This window comes from Nematolebias whitei, chromosome 7, assembly GCF_014905685.2.
Source record: "Nematolebias whitei isolate Nwh7 chromosome 7, NemWhi1, whole genome shotgun sequence".
NCBI classification, from domain to species: domain Eukaryota; kingdom Metazoa; phylum Chordata; class Actinopteri; order Cyprinodontiformes; family Rivulidae; genus Nematolebias; species Nematolebias whitei.
Window position 1 is genome coordinate 11,089,556 of NC_056504.1, and position 20,772 is coordinate 11,110,327.

General features: G+C 37.5%; 1 protein-coding gene across 1 annotated transcript in view; it reads right to left on the reverse strand.

The window, feature by feature from the left end:
• Window positions 1-17,797, reverse strand: part of suclg2 (succinate-CoA ligase GDP-forming subunit beta) — a gene marked incomplete at its 5' end in the record, with an annotated part of 106,004 nt that extends 88,207 nt beyond the window's left edge. The window contains 1 exon segment of the mRNA XM_037678619.1: window positions 17,656-17,797. Within this exon segment, the coding sequence (XP_037534547.1) occupies window positions 17,656-17,797 (142 nt within the window).
• Between the last annotated feature and the right edge of the window lie 2,975 nt (window positions 17,798-20,772).

Genomic DNA, 20,772 nt, shown 5'->3' on the forward strand with positions numbered 1-20,772 from the left:
ATATTATCATACAAAAGCAACAGCTTTAATTTGCTTCCTTTCCCTGGCACACAGCATTATTTTAAATAACTTTAATTAGGATTTCAAATGCAAATATTCATTATATACATTCAGGTCTCTCTTGTAAATGAGTCCCCGAGGCTCAATGAGAGTAACCTGTATCAATAACGGTTGAATTAAACATATAGGCTCAAGTTTACCTTAATTTTAACAATGAGCTTTTTGCTGACGCACAACAAAAATAAATGAATAAACTAAACTTATTGTATCACAACATAGCAAAGGCAATTAAGCTATTATATAATACTTATTTTAAAAAGGGTAACTTTTTGATAGTTGTATTTTCTATGAGCAAAACAATGCGCATGTCCATCCAATTTTCTATTTTTTTTTTCAACATTAAAAATGTCAAACTAGATCACTTACTTCTGTGAAATAATCAGTGTAATTGGCTTGTCAACACATCATGTTTTAATTACACATTAGCACGGTCAGGCCCAGTACACAGTACAGGCTAGGCTTAATAATAAGGGTCCGTGTGCGATGATTTCATTTAAGCAGAACTGTAAAGCTAATATTGTTTTGGATAAGTTCAACTTCCCATAAACCTTTCTCATTTCCAATTCTACCAGACTGTGAAAAGGTCAGACGGGAAATTTCTCTATCCATGGAGTGATTGGATGTGAGGCAAAAGAAAAATAAAACAGTTTTGCATCTACCTTGACATATAATGACCTCAAATTCTTAAGCAAAATACATTTGCTGCCTGTTCAGTTGAGGTTGAAAGGGCAGCCGACACTGAAAGTCCTCTTGCTTCTGGCACACTAGTCAGAACACGTCAACGGGTATAACGAGAGACTAACAAACGGTTTTGGTCACCAAAAACGTCAAAGACCACAACAATTTTGCCTGACATAACTAAACGCATCATTACCATCACACAGTCTTGTCTGGTTAAATCTGCAGCTCCTTTGTCTGTCTCTGTATCTACAGTAATGATGCCATCTTAGTGCTACTCAAAGAAAGAGAATATCAGTGTCCCAGACCAACAGTGACACCTTTTTTGACACTTCCTCTACTCAGTGCTTGCATGACAGCTGAGTCCTCATTAGAGGAGAAGTCCACCCGGATCTCAGACATAGAAAGCACCTCTAATGACAACCTGACATGGCCTAGGTCTCAGACAGAGATCAACAGTTCAAACCCATGACTGAGAGTCTGTCACTGCGATCCAACCAGAGGGGTGACAGTAATGATGATAGTGTTGTGGACGGTGGGTACTAAATGACCACACAAATGTCTGCAGGGACAATCATTTGTGTCATGGTAAAACCTGCACAAAGATGTGCACTCCTATCAAAATGCGTTGTGAGACACTTAACTAGAAAAATACTCGGTCTTACTTAACAAAAAATGGAACCAAGTGTCCACAGAATTAGCTGCTCATTCCTCATTATTGAGTGAACAATTTTCATCAGTTCAGCATGAACAATAGAAGAAAAAAAGATGAAAAAAGTACCGACATCTGCTGCAAGATTCTGCTGATCCATCAGAGGGCGGGAGGACTACTCGCAATGCAACTTCCATGGATGAGTAATGAAGTGTGACTAATGGTTGGAGCTCCTTTCAGCAAGGAACGAGGTATGGTCACATTTCTCTCTGCTAACGTTAATTCTGTCTTCAACAAATTAACTCTTAATTTCAGTTCCAGCAAAACGATGATTTAATAGTGGACAAACAAAAAGCAACATGTCCATTTCTACTAGCGCATACATCATCTTTTTAATAAGTTGAAGGAAATGTTTGTGGAATATTTTGACGTCCTACTCAGAACATGAAAAGGTTAGGGTTTGTAATGAGGAGGCGGAAACACTAAGCTGCTTAAAGGAATCAGCTCTTTGAGAGACAGGCTGCTTTAAACTGCAAAGCCTATTTACAGCTGTTAAGACAATTTCAGATGTGTTGCGTTCTCTTTGCAACTTGAGACTGAAGAATCTGCTAATGCAAAGGATAACAAGTCCGCTGAGAGGTCAGTGTAACATGCCACTTGGCAGCTGTACTTGTCTGTGTTTAATCTCTGTTTGCAGATTCTCCAAGAGTCTACTGTATGTGTATGTTTTACAGGTTATAGTTATACACACTGTGAGGGATTTCTGCTCTGCCCATATGTCGACCAGGCACGGAGCCTGTGTCAATAACCTTTTGTTACCACACCAGTCCCTCCTCTCTTTTCTCCTCATTGTATGCTACGAGTGTTATCTTGGCAGGTAGTGCAGGAAGAAAAACTGTAGGCTAACATCTGTCTTCCAATGTGCCAACCCCACGGAGGGATGTAAACTCCGGTCAATCAGCAGAGGCCTTGCAAGAAATGGAAAGTTGAAAGAGGCATGCAGCTAACTCAACCTAGCACACAGCAATTGTTTTAATCCACACAATGTCAAAGTGGTAAATAAGCACTAGGAATGTGCAATATGGCATAAAATTCATATCACGATATGTATTGTAAAGGGTGGCAATAACAATATATATCGCAATATGTTTTGGGTATAAAACTTAATAGGATTATTTTTTTTTTTTTAAGCATAGGGTGTCCTTTTGCTATCATATATTTTGAATTAAAAAAAATTCCACTACTAGGTCCAGAGAGTTTTTAAATAATAAACAAATCAAGTATTGGGCTTCTTGCTTGTAGTGCAAAACAGTGCGAAATATATAAAATGTAGTTTTAGCCATAAGTTTTAAACAAAAGAATATGTTGTTAACTTAACAGTTTCCAGTATTCTCACTTAAGATATGAACAGCAACAGAGCAGCATTTTACACTCCAACCCTCTAGTTGGCGACTCCTTTTGCTTTAATGGAGAGCTGACAAAAAATGAGTCTGTGGCTTTGACCAGAGGGTCTCGAAGTAAAATCACACAACACAGCGTTCTTTTCACAGATCAGAGAGCAGGTTTCTCTAAAGATGACCAACGCTTACTTTAACTTTCGACAGAAAAAAAACTTTTGACGGAACACAGCGTTTTGCGCATGCGTCAGAATACGGCAACACTACGGCAAGCCGGCCGTGGTTAGCACCGCGGTAAGTTAGCTTGTAGCTTCGCTACTTAGCTCTCGAAGAAAAGACTTTAACGCCACTTGCGCACAGTTTTCAACTCAAAAAAAGTAACGATTAAACTGACAACTCTGATTTTACATCAGACACAGCATTACTGCGGTTAGCCGGTAGAAGACAGATCTCTATCGTAGGCTAAATTTCTATTGTTTCTACCGTATACCGTATATATCGCACATTCCTAATAAGCACCATTATATTTTAAAAGTTGGAAATATATATTAGAGTGGTAACTAATACAACCAAGAAGGGGACCATCTGCAAAAGTGTAAAAGTAAAAAAAGGTACAACACATTGAGGAAATAGAAAGATACAAAAGATAAAACAAGAAGAAAGACTAGTCACTGACAAGGGAAAGGCCAGAATGTGTGGGTAAGAGGGATAAGAAAAAGCACTGTTGTTATGACTTGACATCACCAGTTAATGGGTATGTAAATTAACCTCAACCCATTTAAGAAGGAGTTATTACCATAATATGCGTTTCAAACTCTGGCTACGTAAACAGCAACAAGACGGTTAATGGAAATAAATTTGTCAAACAAATTTCTTTTAGAGTGCACACAAACAGATTTATAAGCTTCAATAATTAAACACAAAAAATCCTCACCAACACATACAATGGAGAAAAAAAAACTGCAATTATTATGTTCCCTCAGTTAACACAAAGACTACTACGTTTGCACCAAATATGAAAATAGAGTGCTTAGAACAAAATGGAAAAATGTTGATAACATAAAATAAAGTTGCCTCATGGTAAGGTCCCCTTAATTTAACCTATTAGTACATGACCACATGGTGGCTAAATTAGAAAACCTCCTTTAGTGTTAGGGAAGTTAATGGTGGCACAGAGGTTAGAGAAGGTGAGCCTGTAATCGGAAGGTTGCCGCTTCCATCCCTTGGACCGAGAACATCAAAATGTGGGTGGGAAAGGTGAAGCACTCACACCTGCCTCCACCCTCACTTGCCCCACTCTGAGCCCTTGAGCAAGGCCCTTAACCCCCACCATCTGCTCCTCCGGGTACCCTAGTCAGCAGCTCTCTGCTCCACACAGAGGGCTGTGGTAGCTTGGTGGTCCGTGGTTGCATCAGGAAGGACATCAGGCATAAAAGCAATCACAGAGTCTTCATGTGAGTTAGTTCGCTGTGGAGACATCTTAGGAAGCGAGCGGTCGAAAGGAAAAAAGTAGCAGTCATGACACTGCAATGCTTTAAGTAAATGTTAAAACATTTAACCTTTAATACACACTTTGTGCTAAAGTAAGAGTAAAGTTTTTTTTTTTTTTTTTTTTACTGCAATTTAACAATGTACCTAAGATGCCTCTAGAGCTTCCTTTTCAATAACAGGAGGCGAGTGGTGATCTCAAGTGTATGGCACTGCCTACTCTGATGATTTTCTTTTCTTTGGAGTCAACTGACATGCCGGCACGTGATAGTCATATGACCAATTTCAGCCGCTCAAGTGGGAAAGACACAGCCTTTCAGAGACTCCATTTTAATTTGTCATAAGTACAGACTGAACTACACAACATATATTTTTTTAAATTGTGTTAATAGGCCAGGTAAAACTAGAGTTAAGATCAATAATCCACTCCACATCTTTTTCTGATAAGCATCGTCATATCTGAAGCATGTTAGAGCGAGAGGCAGTAGTAAAGACGGACAGTCTCAGGGACAAAACACTCCTATCACCCTCCACTTTAACCTCCTACCCCCGTTGAACAGATAAGTAACCTCCTTTCTGACAGAGACTCAAGAGTTATTTGTCAGATGCCAAAAAATCTACAGGAAGAAGAAAAAGACATGGAAGTTGAATGGAGTTCTGCGCGATTAAGATGCAGCGAGAGCGGGAGTGAGTCATGAGGTTTCAGAGATTTGTGATATTTAACGTGTTTGAGTTTTATACTTAGGGTTTAGTTTAGTTTGTTTAATGTTTAGTCAGTTTTAGTGTGTTTGAGCCAAAACAACGAGACAATTTTTGAACGAGATGAGGAGCTGCTGACCCAGAGGAGGACGGAACCGCAAAGTTTGAATCTCTCAGAAAGAGGAGAGGATCATGAAGGAGAAAAACAGTGAGTCAGACAGTGAGGACTTTGTTGATGAAGAGGGTGATCATGATTTGTTTTAGAAGATGAAGAGAGGAAGAGTGGACTGAGCCCCACTAGGTCTGACTCTGAGCTCTGGAGAACAGAGGAGGATGGGGATGTTGACCCAGAGTGTATACTAATGGAGGAAAATACTCCAAAAAATGTCCAGGCTGAGACAGCTCTAAAACACTGATTAGTTTTTGTGGAAAATAAATATTTAAAAATAGTATTTTAAAGCAGTTAAATAAGGTGGTTGATAAATAGTCATAAAGTCAAAAGGGTTAAGGCAGTCTTATTCGAATGTTCACAATATGATGCTTTTGATGTCGATCAGAATCATGATCTTGTCTGTCGTTATAAAAAACAAAGTGAAGCTTCTGAGCTTCATGCATTCAGCTGGGACTGCTGCAAGATAAAGATACATTTATTGTGAAATTATTCTTTATTACAGGTAGATTCTTGAAAATGTTATCTCGCTCTACAGAATTGATTGACAGCTGCTTCTAATTATGATTTCATAACTTTGTTCATGTCTGTGATGCTGGTGAGACATTTTTATCAGTGCTCAGTGTGTACAGTCTGCGTTCATCAACATTGTTGCCGCACAGAACATCTATGTGTTTATGTTGGGAAAAAACTACAGCCACCTACTCTGAACCTGTAGAATTATACACAAAAAGTTATTGAGAAGGCTGCTAGAGCCCTCACCATAACTTATGTGCCCACCGTAGAATTGGACTTGGGAGCATAGTGGCAGCATATTTGTGAATGCCACTGTGTGACTTTGTCTTGAAGAATTTGAATGAATGGTTACTCTGGTCTCAGGACAAGGCATCAACTGTGATTTTGACAAGGTTATTAATACAAAAGCATAGATGTCATACCCCTGATACCTCTCCTGGCATGATTCTCTTAGATCCTGACAAAGTCACACAGTGGCATTCACAAATATGCTGCCACTATGCTCCCCAGTGCTCCACCCACAATCTCACTATCGAAGGTTTGTGCAAGCTCAAAACCATTATCACAGACTGTCTAGTAAAAAGAGCCCAATGCATTCTTCTGCCCTTGGGTCAAAATAAAAATTAAACCTAGTGGGTCATTTTGATCAAGGGATAGCAGGTGGGTTGATTCACACCTAAAAGATCTCGTCAAGATGGTGCAAAGACTATTCGAGTTCTGGTTGATTGTTTTTAGCATCACAGTGAGGTCGTCATCCAACATGAAGTGAATGTTTGGAACATGAAAAGCATGAAATTGCTCAAACTGAACCAAACATTTAGACATCAAAGTTGAGGGGTTTCAAAATAGAATTGTCTTCAAAGAGGTAAGTAAACTTTTCTTTCTTTGTTATGGTTTTTGTTTGACTTTCATTTTAAAATTTAATTTGTTTTTTATTTTTTTTATACCACATTTAGTATCACTGCCAGTAGGCTAAGGTATTTATGGAAAATAATAACCACTTTGTTAAAAGTGGAATGGCTAGAAGCAAGAGTGCAAAGATGGCAGCAATACAAGTGCAATCTCTTGTAAGTGACTAAAGCTGCATAACCCTTTGAAGTTTAAGGACCTGATGCAAGATAGATAAGCAGCTGGTTGGACGTCCTTTGTCCAGTGTGAACCAATGGCAGGAGGAACTATTATGAGTCCCAGCTGGCTTACAAAAATGCACAAACATACTTCTAAGGGAGTCGAAATGACTCGTACTACTTCAGACAAAGACAGCAGTGAAAAGAACGTAGTCGAGCTAACACGACTCAACACTAACTATTACTGTCAGCACTTTTCACCAGAGACTCTGTCTTATTTTCTGAAGGGAGGAAGATGAAAGTGGTCTTAAAAGGAGCTTGAAATGTTGACGTGAACAAGGAGACTCCAGTGGGGACAGGGTGAAAGAGATGGGAGGGGATGAGAGTTCTGGCCATGTTCCATGCTTTAACCAAGATTGACAGTAAGATATATTTGTTTTTCCCAATCTGCAGTAGAAGTGGGCCACATGTGCACATAATGTGATCAGACCTGCAGCGGCAGTGTTTTTTATTTCTGTAATCACACTGTTCTATTGTTAAATCTGTCCAAACGTGTGTAATTGGTGAGATAAGAACAGTATTACACAAAAAGAGTGGAGGATAATAGAATGTGAAGTGAAACGACTGGTTTCATAAAACACTGCTATCCAAACCTAGGTAGGTGAAAATGGAAATGAACTGAGGAGTGTACAAAGAGAAGACGCACGTAAAGCAGAGCATAAGAAGAAAATAATCTCTGTATTACTTCTTACAAATTGATTGTGCACTGAAGCTTAGAATGGTCTAAAAATGCAATTTGGCATTATGCAGATAAAAACTATCACTGGGTAAGTGCTTGGAAATGTGTTAAAAATGGGGCTATTTTTATTTGTATAAAACTGGAAATTCTTTAATTACCCATGTATTACTGGGAGAGAAATCAATAACCTGTTTGGACCTAAACTCAACAGCCGCCAAAATGTATTTATGAAACAAAATGTTTCCCAGAATTTTTGGCATGTTGTTTTTTTATATGTCCAATAATAAAGAGATATTAAATTATTAGTCATGCTAGAGGTTTTTATTGTTTTTTTTTTTTATGTATGAGGAAAATAATAATAGCTGCACTGTTCTTTTTCCTAATGCCTTCCTAAAGTAGCTTCTCTTACTATCAGCAGTCCAATACAGGTCCAATCATCTTCTCCATCAATAGTCACAACTAGATTTTTTTGTAAAACCTTGGGAAAAAAAAAGGTTCATAATTAGTTACTTCTTGGTCCACTGATGATTCAGTTTTTAAATATTACAGAATGATATACTTCTCTACATTGGCAATGTTTCTGAGTACATAGAATACACATTGTTATGCTGGAAACTGTGTTGCAAAAAGATACTATATTGTTACACAGGTTAAAAAAAATGCATCATTGCTGGATAAAGAAGTCTGCAGCACTGTTTGTAATAATGCCAATGAATGGGAGGTGCATTGTTGTGACAGATGGCACAAGCCAGACAGACTGTTGGGTAAAGAAACATATGGCATCCTAGGCACCATTAGTCCCAGTCAGAGGTATAAATGCATCTCAGTACTCTGCCAAAAATGTTTGACTGTTGGTCTTGGCTGCTAAAGTAGAAATATACTGTACGACATATCTTGTGACTTTAGTGTTTTACTGTGGAATTTCTAAATATGTAGATGCGATCAAATGAATATGGGTTTTTCTAAGCAGTCTAAAGGTTTTACACACTACAATGACGGTGACATGAATGAGAGCCTGCTGCAACCAGTCTTTGTGATGTGCTGTGTGTTAAAGACCCATAAGCATAAGCCCATGTACTGTGTATGAGGGAGAGGTGCACAGTGAAAAGGTCTCCACAGGCAATCAAATATTTTTTTTATAAATAATGCTAAGTGCAAAGTTAAGATGACTAAACAATTTCTAATCTTTCAAAATAATTTTAATGAATTTAATATGGCTCCAAATGTATTATTCTACCTTTAAATGTAACCCACAGCCTGTATTTAAAGGCCTTTGTTTAGTAAAGAAAATTAGTAATTAAATAATTATATTACTAATTAATAATAGGAGCAACAAAATATTGAGTAACAATTGTATTTTTTTTTGTTGCATAAATGCAATTTGGTTTAAAAAAATCTGCATTTTAACATTTAGAAAGATTCAACTGTGGTTGTTTCATAATTTCAAATAAGACACGTTTGTCCTGTTTTTGAGGAGAGCAAATCCTTAGATATCTCATCCCCTCTTTGTCACAGATTATCAATCATAAGCATTTCCAAATCCAAGCCAGCATCCACACCGACCCCCCCCCCCCCCCCCACACACACACACACACACACACCTGCCTCATCAAAGAGTCAACTAGTGTCAAGGTAGCTTGCTATTATGCAGTGTGCCAACATATCAAATTAACTATCCTTCTAATAAGCACACATGAGATTAGACAGGCATTAAAACTGTTTACACTGAATATTCATGACAGAGTGAAATAAATTTAAATGTTTCCCTCTTCTAATAATTATCATTCTGGCAGTGGGACTGCTAAGGGGAAGAAAAACAGTAGGGGTAAACTACGCTGAATGTGGAGGGTAAAATAAAAAAGGCATAAAAAAAGATCAAGACAAGATAAAAAATAAAGACACAAAAATATCAGACGTTTGTACAGATTGTCAATAAGACATGAAGATAAAGAACAATGAGAAATGGATTTAGCTCCACCCCATCTCCTTTGACAGGAGGCGTACATGTTTGCAAGTATATTTTGCTCACATTCCTCACATAGGTTCATCATTCAGCCAAGTCTGAAAAAGCCATGAATCTCTCCATCACCATTTTGTCAATGAATGATTTCAGTGGGAAGCAGCAGGTATGGCAAGCATGAAGTAGTCTGCAGCAAGGAGGGACTGGGAAAATGCTGTTTTGATTTAAAATTCAGTCTGAAAATCCATCAAGATTTGCTCAACAGATGCATCTGTCAAGCCGGTGGCAATGCACAAAGTGGACTACATAATCATATTCTTTTTGCCGCAGCAGAGCGCAGGTATGTGAACATATCAATTTGTGTGCACGTACATGGCCATGGAAACCTGTCTGAAAGGTAAGCACAAAATCTATATTCATTATGGGAGTTGATAAGATATCTCAAACTTGGTATGTAGAAACATGAGTCTTGTGCATTTCATGTTTGAGAAATCTTATTATAAACGGAGAGGCAGTCGACATTATGGCTTCGCAATTTAACTTTGGAACTAGCAGAAAAAAAAACCTATTTAAACCTCAAGATTTCATCTGTATTAAAATCTGAATAAGCAAACATGTCAACAAGCAGACTGAGTCTAATTTGATGCTTTGGCTCAAAAAGACTAATGAGAAATATATATAATAGAATTAGATTTACAAATCCTACAAAGGTAAAACCAGGGAATTAAAGTTTTTTATTTTTTTATTTTTACCTTCAGTACATCACTCCAGTTCCAAAAGTACAATGATGCGTTGGAAGAACCATCTAAAGGCAAGATTAAATGTCAACACTGTACCATACAAGCCTGTCAGATAATTTATTTAGTTCTGATAGCACAACTTCAGAATCATACATGCCAACATGTGTAGCATCCGTGCTGCATGTGACTGCACGTTTTCTTCTGTGCACACAGGCTTGCCTTTAAACTATAAACAGTTCACATTGGAGTCTGATTAAGGTCATATTTTATTGATCATGTAAATGACCACTCAAAAAATTGTATTTGAGCAAAAACATTGGACTGTCTTGAGCATGAAGACCTGTAGCGTGGACATAGCCTAGATTACTCTTTGGCCACGCCAATCATTTAAGGAAACCATACTTTTAAGCAATATAAAAACTAGAACATATAGTTTCCTCAAATGATAGGGGTTGCTTATTACATATTTAGATACATTTGTGGTGGCCTAATTGGATATAATGTTGCAACCCAATTTTTGAAAGGAACCATTCTTACGCCTAGATGAAGCCACACACCAATAAAGAAATTGGCCCATAGCAGAGTTATGTTTCTAATGCCAGGACGAAGCCGGTCCTTGGTAAAAAGCTCCGCTCCCCAACCATGAACAGTACGTGTGTGTGTGTGTGTTTGTGTGTGTGAGGGGGGTGGGGAGGGGGGCAAATTATAAGTAATGGGTAATAATAATAAGTAATGGGTACACCCATGGTCTATGTTGGTAGACAGGGTGCCTGGTTCTGTTGACAGGGGCCTTGGATAATGGTAGGGGAAATACTGAGGTTGAGCACATATGTTCTTGAATAAATAAAACAACTATAATTTAATAATATTGGAAATTCTGTCAAAGATTGAAATCCTGGCATTGCGTTTATTTTATGGTGCAAAGTAACAGAATTGGATGGACCACTGAAGCTGAACAAGGTCAGCTCAATTACTGACTTATGGATGGACAAAGGTAGATTTAAAAGAATTTGTTTTTGCTATCGCAGAAAGGGGAAACAAAATACGACATTATTAGAAATATCCTTAATTAAAAGTCTCTTAATATTAGGAACTGCAAGAATAACTGAATTATCTTGACTTGCAGCCAGAACCATTCACCACTTTAGTTATTTAACTTGTATTTTGCAAAACCACATAATGTGATAATCCTTTTTTAGATTGCACCTGCCTGGTTTAAATAAGTGGTAAGAATAAGATGTTTTTGTTTCAAACATGTTTAATTAAGTCCATCTATGTAAAACCTATGAAAAAAAAAAAAAGGTTCAAACTTTTTGACATGATGACTTTTATTGTTAATGCATAAAAAAAAATCCTTATGCTGTGATGTGATAGATATAAATTTATAAATTAAAACAAAAAAACAAGAAAGCTGAAAGTGGGAAACAACAACAAAAAATATTTAAGCTCAGGACAGATAATTCTGGACAGAACAGGCTACAGTAAAACTTACAACAAAATAATAAAAAATGTTATGATCACTCATTAAATTATCCAGTAGAATGGCATTAAAATAACGCCTCGGCCTTGAACCTGTGTTAAACTAAAAACTGCTATCTATAACAGAAATTCAAACACTGATTATGAAAAAGTGGCTCAATAACATGAATAATAAAATAATGGTTAATACATATTTCAAACTACATTAATAAAAAAATAGCTACTTCCAAATGGTTGGAGGTTGCAGGCTATTAAACCATGGTCAATGAAGGAAAATAAATAAAAAAATCACATAAATGGCAAAGATTTAAAACACAAGATGCGATGTTGCTCAAACGTTGTTGAACCTGAAGGTTGCTAATCTCAGACATTACAAGGTGTCTTCTTCCAATTACAACAAAGTACCACCAATTTGGATGAATTAAAAAATAATAAAACAAGAAAAGATGAACTCAGTAACCATGGTAACTCTGCAGCTGGTTGAGCTCAGTGGGTGAAATTAAGCATGAGACCAACACAGTCTGAATAAACATATGTTTTTTTCTAATATGATAGGATATATAAACTCAATGAACTGCTGCTTCATGGTCAGGCTTCAAAATAAAAGTTTGATAAAAAAAAATAACATTTTAATTGTTGTATACTAAACATAAAGATCCACACTGTTCAGATCAAAACTGAAAGATCCAATGATCCAGACTGTTAAAATCATCTATCCAGCAAGACAATAAAATATTGGGCTTTCAAAACTGAAGCAGGGTATTTCTTTATTTAATTATTATTTTTCATTTTCAAAACTAAAGTATTAATAAATGAGGAAGTAGCCCAGTGGTAGAGGCATTCTTTTTATAATAATTTTAAACATTTGGTGGCAACTTGTTTAATGAGACCATAGATCAAAATATTAAAAACTGAGACTGATAAATAAAAAGGTTAGGAAAAACTGAAGTTTTACTTGTAGACAGCTCTTTAAACAACTTTAGTTTGAAGAAATAAAATGTATTCTGCCCGGACAGTGGAGTAAAACGCTTGTTCGTAGGGATCAGACTAGTGACTGTTATCTTAAAACAACTTCAATATTAACATTTGCCTAACTTTTAATGTGAACATTACTGTAGAAACATTTACACTATATCAAAATTACCCAAATTTGCTGTTATTTAGAGTACTGTAAAGCACTTTTTACTTGTCTTTAAAAAATGCCTTTGATTGTTTTCAGCAAGTACAACATGCTGCTGCTTTTTTGCTGTTTTGAATTCTCTTATACAATTTTCCTATGTCTATTACAGTATGTATGTTAATTTATTTTTAGGAACAATAGTAAGCAGTAATCAATAACTTTTAGGGATACACAATATTTAATTTATGGCCGATGTCTGATATGCCGATACGTTAAAACTTATTTGGCTGATAACCGATACCGATATTTTTTATATACTTTCCTTTGTCAGAACATATTCCTCTTATTTAGGCTTATTTGCTACAAAAATTGTTTAACAGCTGTAAGACCTGGTGACATAAATTCAGTAACAACCATATGCATAGCACTTTGACTTATATTAAATGAAAAGTGTTAAATGTTATTTATCAGCATTAGTCACCTGCGATTCTGTCTTACTCGAGGAGGCTTGTTCCAGGTTTCTAGTTGCAGTGTGGGATCCTGTGCACTCTTGTGCATGAAGGACGGACCTTTTTTAAGTTCAAAGTTTTTGTCTATCCATTGTGCCGTAAGACTAATCATGCTAACGGGGCTAACACAATGTCCAAAAATCTGTGGTAAAACTCACCCAAGTGCTATTGGCTATTAGTTTCTCAATGACATCGGAAATGACGGCTTGTAACTCGGGTAAGGTTACATCGGAAAAAATATCTCTGACTGGGGACGATGTAGCGAGGCTCAACGTAGTCCAAAAATCTTTGGAATCTGACATCCTCACCAACGGACAAAAAACCTCCACACCGCCGACATTTTAAATTTTCCTCTCCGCCGTGAGATCAGGTACGTGTGTGTGACATCATCATGTTGTGCTGCCGCTGCAGGCATCCTTGTCACTGGGTTGTCATACAAAAACAGTGCCTTTTATATCGGTGAGTTATTTTGAAGAATGGTCGATGTCTGATACTGAACTTTAACGCTAATATCGGCCGATACCGATACCATGCCGATAATATTGTGCATCTCTAATAACTTGGCAAAGGAAATGCTTGTTGCAAAACGTTATCGGATACCAGTGACCCCCATGGCCCAGAAAGGAAAGAAGCAGGAAGGCGGACGGATGTTTTTATCACTCCTACCAGACTAATTATTCTGGCAGTGATATGACTTTTCAAATGTACAAAAAATAAATAAAAATAAGCATACATTGTGTGTACTTTTTGTCAAAAAGTACAGTTTCCCCGAAACAATAACTTCATTTCAATGACTTCTATTTAATAATTTTCTTCATTTTCAAATAAATTTCCACTGATTCACTTTTTCTAAAAAAAAAAAAAAGAGCAATATCAGTGGTTGAAGAGGATTATTCAACCCTCCTCCCATATCTCTATAACCTAGTCCCGGGTTAAGCTAAAGTAACTTAAGTCTGATAATAGGGTGATTAAGGACCACAATGGGCAGATGACCTGTTATTATACAGCTCACTTTGCATTGACGTTCCCGCTCACAGAGCAGGAAACAGATCACTGTGGCAAATCACCTACACCTGAGAAGAACCAATAAGACAAGAGCCGAGTGGAGACGCACTCATCAACGGCAAAGAGGCTTAAATTACTGAAAACTTACAATTCAACAATCAACACACAAATGGGACAGCTAAGAAAAAATCAAGTTTTGTCTGCTTTTTCTCTAAAACCTGAGCTTAGAACAAACACACACACACACATACAACAACAATACCAAGTTCTAAGTACTGAGCATGATACTGTTGGATGTGTAATACTGAATTTGATGGACAGCAGTGGTAATTTCACCACTCTCTCATTGTCCCAGTGGAGAGCATTTTCCAAAAGCTTTGGACTTTCTGATCACTCCCAGCAGGATTCAGCCAGTGTGGTACCTCAGGAATCAAAGACGTTTTTCCATGAGCTATTAGCTGGTTGTGCATCACCCATCTGCTACACTGGAAACTCTCCTCTTGGACTTGTCAATCAAGCGTAAAGGAAATCATTGATCCATGATGGACACCATTTTTAAAATGTTTTTGTAAAAATGGTGTTTGTCTTTGGTGGGAATAGAACAAATGAATCTGTGTCCACTTCACCAAATCTGGTTCATTGCATGAAAAAAGTAGAAGAGGATTCTATATAGCATGGCTGCAATTTACCTGTCAGCTTAACCAATTCATGGTTAAGTGAGTGTAGGAGAAAGGAGAATACTGGCTGGCAACACATGTGTGTTTGTGTGCCCATACAGGCAAGCGATGAATGCCATTCATCTGTGACTGTGCCTTCACGCTCGACTAGTTCACTCTAGTGTGTGCACAAGGAACCAGGGGCTCACAGCAGGATGTCAGTGCCACACAGAAATCTGTATGAGCTGCTCCCAGGCAGCTCAGATAGACTAACCATGCACATCTCATGCATAGGGCAATACCATGTGTCCTCTACAGTGTTACAGCCATTTAAGAGAGCTTTAGCCAGGGCTGGCTCCTCACCCATCTTCTACTCACACCCTGGGAGTCAGAGCCTGGCATTCTTACTCTGTTTATTAACGCAACAGATCTTAACGAAGGTTAGATATCTCCCGCTTCCTTTCACCCTCTATCACCTTTATGTATGACCTAACATAGTCCAAGAGAAAGACATACTGACACAGTGTGAATCTGAATAAGTGGAGCATCCATAGATGCACACTTGTATGCTTTATTAGTGCGCCAGCAGTCGGCACGAGAGACAAAAGTGTGAGGCAATTGCACAAGGATGCCAAACAAAGCCTGGTGCACTAATGGAGATGAGAGAGTAAAGCAGCTCTGAAATACGCTCCAGAAACTGAGACCTTAATTTCCCAAGATAACTACAAATTACTGCAAACATTTATGTTGGCGCACAATTTCAGTTTGGCTGAGAATTTACAAAAAATCACATCATTGGCTGTAACAGCCAGAGGAGTGTTAACTGGATGCAAATTAGGATTTAATGCTGTGTTATTGAATAAATCTAGTCTATTTCTGGAGGATGATGAAACAACATCAACAAAAAAGTTCAAGTTTTCTGTACCTGTGTAGGAAAAGGAACAGAAGTTCCAGAAATCAGTAAAAATATTTCTAATATGAAAGAATCTCATTTCTTGAGGTCAGCAAATGCAGTGATAAATCACATCAAGCACCGAGCATGAACATTTCAGAGGGGTAACTCTAACAGACACTGATAAAAACAAAGATTGAGTATGGTAAAATTGCTGGAAATAAAAATTTAAGTAGTTCATTCCTTTGAGCTGACCTGGGCTGCATTAAGTCGTTTGTTGCCTGGTAATTCCTCTGTACTGTCTTGTGTTTTTGCCTCTTACAGCAATATAGGTATTTTATTTTACTTTTCTTGTTTATCTCTTTCTACATCATAACTGGAGCCACTGAAAGCAGCACCTCGGGCCTTCGAGCCATAAGTTGTTGATAAAAGTGGCACCTTACTGGTTGATAACCAACTTTTGACGTACTATCAAATAGACATTGTTATAAGAAGACACTGAATAAAGTAAAAATCTTAGTGTGGGAATATGTGTTGTAGGGGTTTGATAGTTGTGCGGGTGCATGCAAATAAATGTTAAACCATTTTGGTTCATTCAAGTACAATCCCTCCTTAAAAAAAAAAAATCTTAGGACAAGTATAATTTTCTTTGCTTCCTGGGATAGCTCTGTGCGAGCGTAAGACACCAATAAATCATACGGCACACAAGAATAAACACTGATTATTAAAAATAAAAACAAAAGAATGACAAAAATAAAACAAAACATGCAAAGCATGAGAAACTCAATGCGAGAGGTTGTGAAATGAATTAACGCGGATGAGTGCCGTGATGAAAAACAGAGCAGGCACAACCACTAAGGTCAAAAAACACTGGCTCATGCACATAAGTAAACAGCATTAAGATGCGATTAAACTTGATAAAACTTCAGGCCTTATTAACCACAGCTATTTGTACATCCTGCTGCAGAGACAAAGGACTGTGCACCACAAATAGGTTTGTTAGAATTAGAAAATTAAAATTAAAATGCTATTATATGTGCAATAACACAGATAATAAAAAACGCATAATGTCCAAGTAAACATGGTTAAAATAAAATTGTAAAAACAATTAAAATGCAGTTTTATAAAAAAGAGCGAGAACGCATTAGACATGAGGACAAATGTGGCGTCATCATGTAGTATCAAACAAAAACAAAAGTAATGTGCTCTAAAAACAGAACGTCGCCCTCTTATTACTGTTTGTTTTGACATTTAGCAAATCTGAAGTGAACTTAGTGAGAACCCAGCTGAGGGTGGAACCTCAATTTCCCTGACGTGTCGACCTAAATCTGTCTGCAGCATTTATTTTGCATCAAGTGTTGGAATGTGTAAAGTAATAAAGAATTTGCAAGTTTAGTGGATTCTTTAGTAAGGCTTCCTCCACACTGGATGATGAACCTGCTGCAAAGAAACAACAAACAGCCAAAAATGGATGCTCTTTGATAGAAGCATGTATGTAGAACTAACTGGAGAATTTTGAGCATACCAATACTGTTTTAGCATGGTTGTGGTGGCGGCAGAATCAAGTCCTAGACAGAGCTTCAAGAACTTGGGTGACCCTAGTGGCACAGTATCCATGGCGTTTTAACACTTTACGTAGGTCATGAAGAGTAAAGCAGGCACCAACCAGTGTCAAAGCGTTCCTAAGATATTTCCTTTTCTAAATCACAACTGCATACATTTATAGGAAAGTTATTTCTGAAGCCTGCTATGGTCAGAAGTGCTCCAGTGGACATCTGTGACCCACGTTTTCATGTGCATGTGTGTACATTCGTGTGTCATTTGCTCACTGAGTCTTTTTGCAGCATGCAGGGCCTCCGAAGCTGTATCAGCAACAAAGAAGCGCTGGACGGCCACGCCACTGTCTTGCATCAGCTTCTTGCTCTGGTACTCTTGTAGGTTCAGCCATCTCCTGGGATTTACCCAGGTGCACTGGAAGAAGGAGGAGGTAAAGATTATGGCTTGTAAGTGAAATACAGTTAACATGACGCATGATGAAATATCTTTTTGAGAGCTTCCATCGTGACTAATATTAACAGTTTTTTTCCTCTGCAGCTTAACTTCTCGCTGAGGCTGCCTGTTGACATATTTCACATTATACAACACCAAAACATGTCTTGCACCTGCCTTGGAGCTGCATTACAGCTAAAGAGCTGTTTGCTCCATCAGCAGACACTGGGCCCTGTCAGCTCCAGCTGTTGTTGCTATTAAAAAAGAAATTGGCTTTTTAATGGGAATGAGAGACAAAGAGTGCAGCAGAGATACAATTCCTCTGCAACAGCACACAATACAAAATGCACAGGTGTGTGAGCACAAGTGAGCAAATAGCCATGTGTGCAAGCATGCAAATGTTGTGAAAGGAAAGAAGTCCAGGGAGCCATTAAAAATACAACAGCCATTAAATTAAAAAAGAAAACAAGGCTTCTGACGTAAATTAGGGTTTGACGTGTAAATGACACTTTTGTGTTTGTGTTTTCTGACTCAGTAAAGAATAAGCTAAAATAAAAAGAGGATTACACCAATAATGCAGTTTAATATGTTCTGCAAAGTCAAGCAAAACAAATCTAAGATGTTTTTTATGTTTTTTAGGGTGAAACAAGACTGATTTTTATTTAAGATCTGTGTGAAAATGGCAGCACATAGACACAATACACAACATAAGCACAACTAAACAAAATCCAAAATGAAGTAGAGACAATATAGCTGCACTGAAATCTGTGTCCTTGTAAGTTATCTTACAAAAAACAACAATATAATTGAATCATTTTAGATGTATTGTAAATATTCAAAGCTTGGACTTTAGAAAGCACAAGTGTTTGCTTTTATTTGTTCAAAAGGAATAGAAAAAGATGAAAAATATATTTTCTAAAACTGGCCTGTTTTTACAGGCAGGGACAGAGTGTAATTTTTAAACAAGATTTAAAATGTAATTTTCTTAAATCTCGGAATAGCCAGCTAAATAAAGACAGAGGTATAGCAATTAACTTTGTTGCATCTATGTTTTTCTTCTTTAAAACAAAATTGTCAAGCTTAACATGTTAAAACAAATGTTTTAGGCATTTTGTCATGGATTATTAATGCTAAAAATATTCAGACACATTCAGATTTTGTGAGACATGAGTAAAATAAAAAAAAGCTTACTCTGAAAAAGATACAATTAGCTTTAAACTACTGGACTATAAAAAAAAAAAGACTAATTTAACAAAAAAGAACAAACAGCTGATGAATAAAACTAATTTGCAAAGATGTGATATAAGAACAAGAAGCAAGCAGTGTGGTGATGATCAAATATTGTCTACATATGCATGCTTGCTGCATAACCTTTTAATTATTCAAGTCACATTTCGAATGAGGGATGGATATCAACCATAACGAGGCCACAATGGGGAAAAACCCACAAACATGAGGAGAAAATACAAACCCCACACAGAAAGACCCCAGGTCCAAAGCAGGAATTGGACCCAGGACCTTCTTGCTGTGAGGCTACAGTGCTAACCACTGATCCTTGCGTTACCAACTAGTTTTAATGTGGAGCTCTACTTGTAAATTGTTGTTGACATGCAGATCATCAGTTCTTACGACATGTACCACGTGATGAAAATGACAATAAAATTGACTTGAACTTGAACTACATACCATTGACCAGCTCTGTTACTAGCTTGTTTTGTGGATCAGAGGCAGAATAGTAACTGGTTGAATCCAACCACCCATGCCACTATGGCCTCAATATTAAACACACCGAGATGGCAAGAACTGGTTCCAGGCCTGGTTTGAAAGTGTTTTTTTAATGGGCTAATATGACACCATCATCCACAAGAGGGTAAACAAAAAAGGTGCCCTTGGATCAATAGATGGGTACATTATTTAAGTATACATCTTGCAGTCTTTATCCAGTTTTGTCATTTCTACAATAAAATGTTCAATGTCACTCACAGCATTAACATACCCTTGTTGTGACATTGTGACCGACCCTAGGTTGGTTTTTAAAAGAAAGGCAGCAAACAACACTGGTGAGAGTGTGAAATATCTGCTCTTAAAGAGCACGGATCTCACACCTTCAGAGTGATGTGCACCAGGACATTTATGTGCTAAATGACCGACTCCTGACCTGACAGTTCTTCAGCCAGGACAACAAACCCTGAAAATGTGATTCATAATTAACAGAGGGCTTAGGAACTATTCACCTTTCACCAACACCGTCACCTAAAAGGACCTTTATGAAAGATTATATTTACTTGCCAACTTATTTTATCTGCAGTAACAAGCTTACATTAACTGTCAGTATCTATTTACAAATGTCAACGTTGCTCATCTGAGAGTGTTGAAATGCTGAATTAAAAAAAACTAACCATCAGCAAATGTTTTTCCCAACTAAGGAATTTGTAAACACACACACACGCACACACACATGGACCTGTGATCGGAAGATGGCTGGTTCAACTCCTGGTACTGACAACATCAAAATGTGGGTGGGATAGGTGAAGCACCCACACCAGTCTCCACCCTCATTTGCCCCACTCTGAGCCCTTGAGCAAGGCCCCTAACCCCAAAACTGCTCCCTCTGGTGCCCTGATAACAGCTCTCTGCTCCACACAGAGGGCTGTGGTAGCTCGGTGGTCTGTGGTTGTGTCGGGAAGAACATCTGGCGTAAAATAATCACCAAGTTTTCATGCGACTTAGTTTGCTGTGGTGACCCCTGAAGAAGGGAGCAGCCGAAAGAAAAATAAATACAGGTCCTTCTAAAAAAATTAGCATATTGTGATAAAGGTCATTATTTTCCATAATGTAATGATAAAAATGAAACTTTCATATATTTCAGATTCATTGCACACCAACTGAAATATTTCAGGTCTTTAATTGTTTTAATACTGATGATTATGGCATACAGCTCATGAAAACCCAAAATG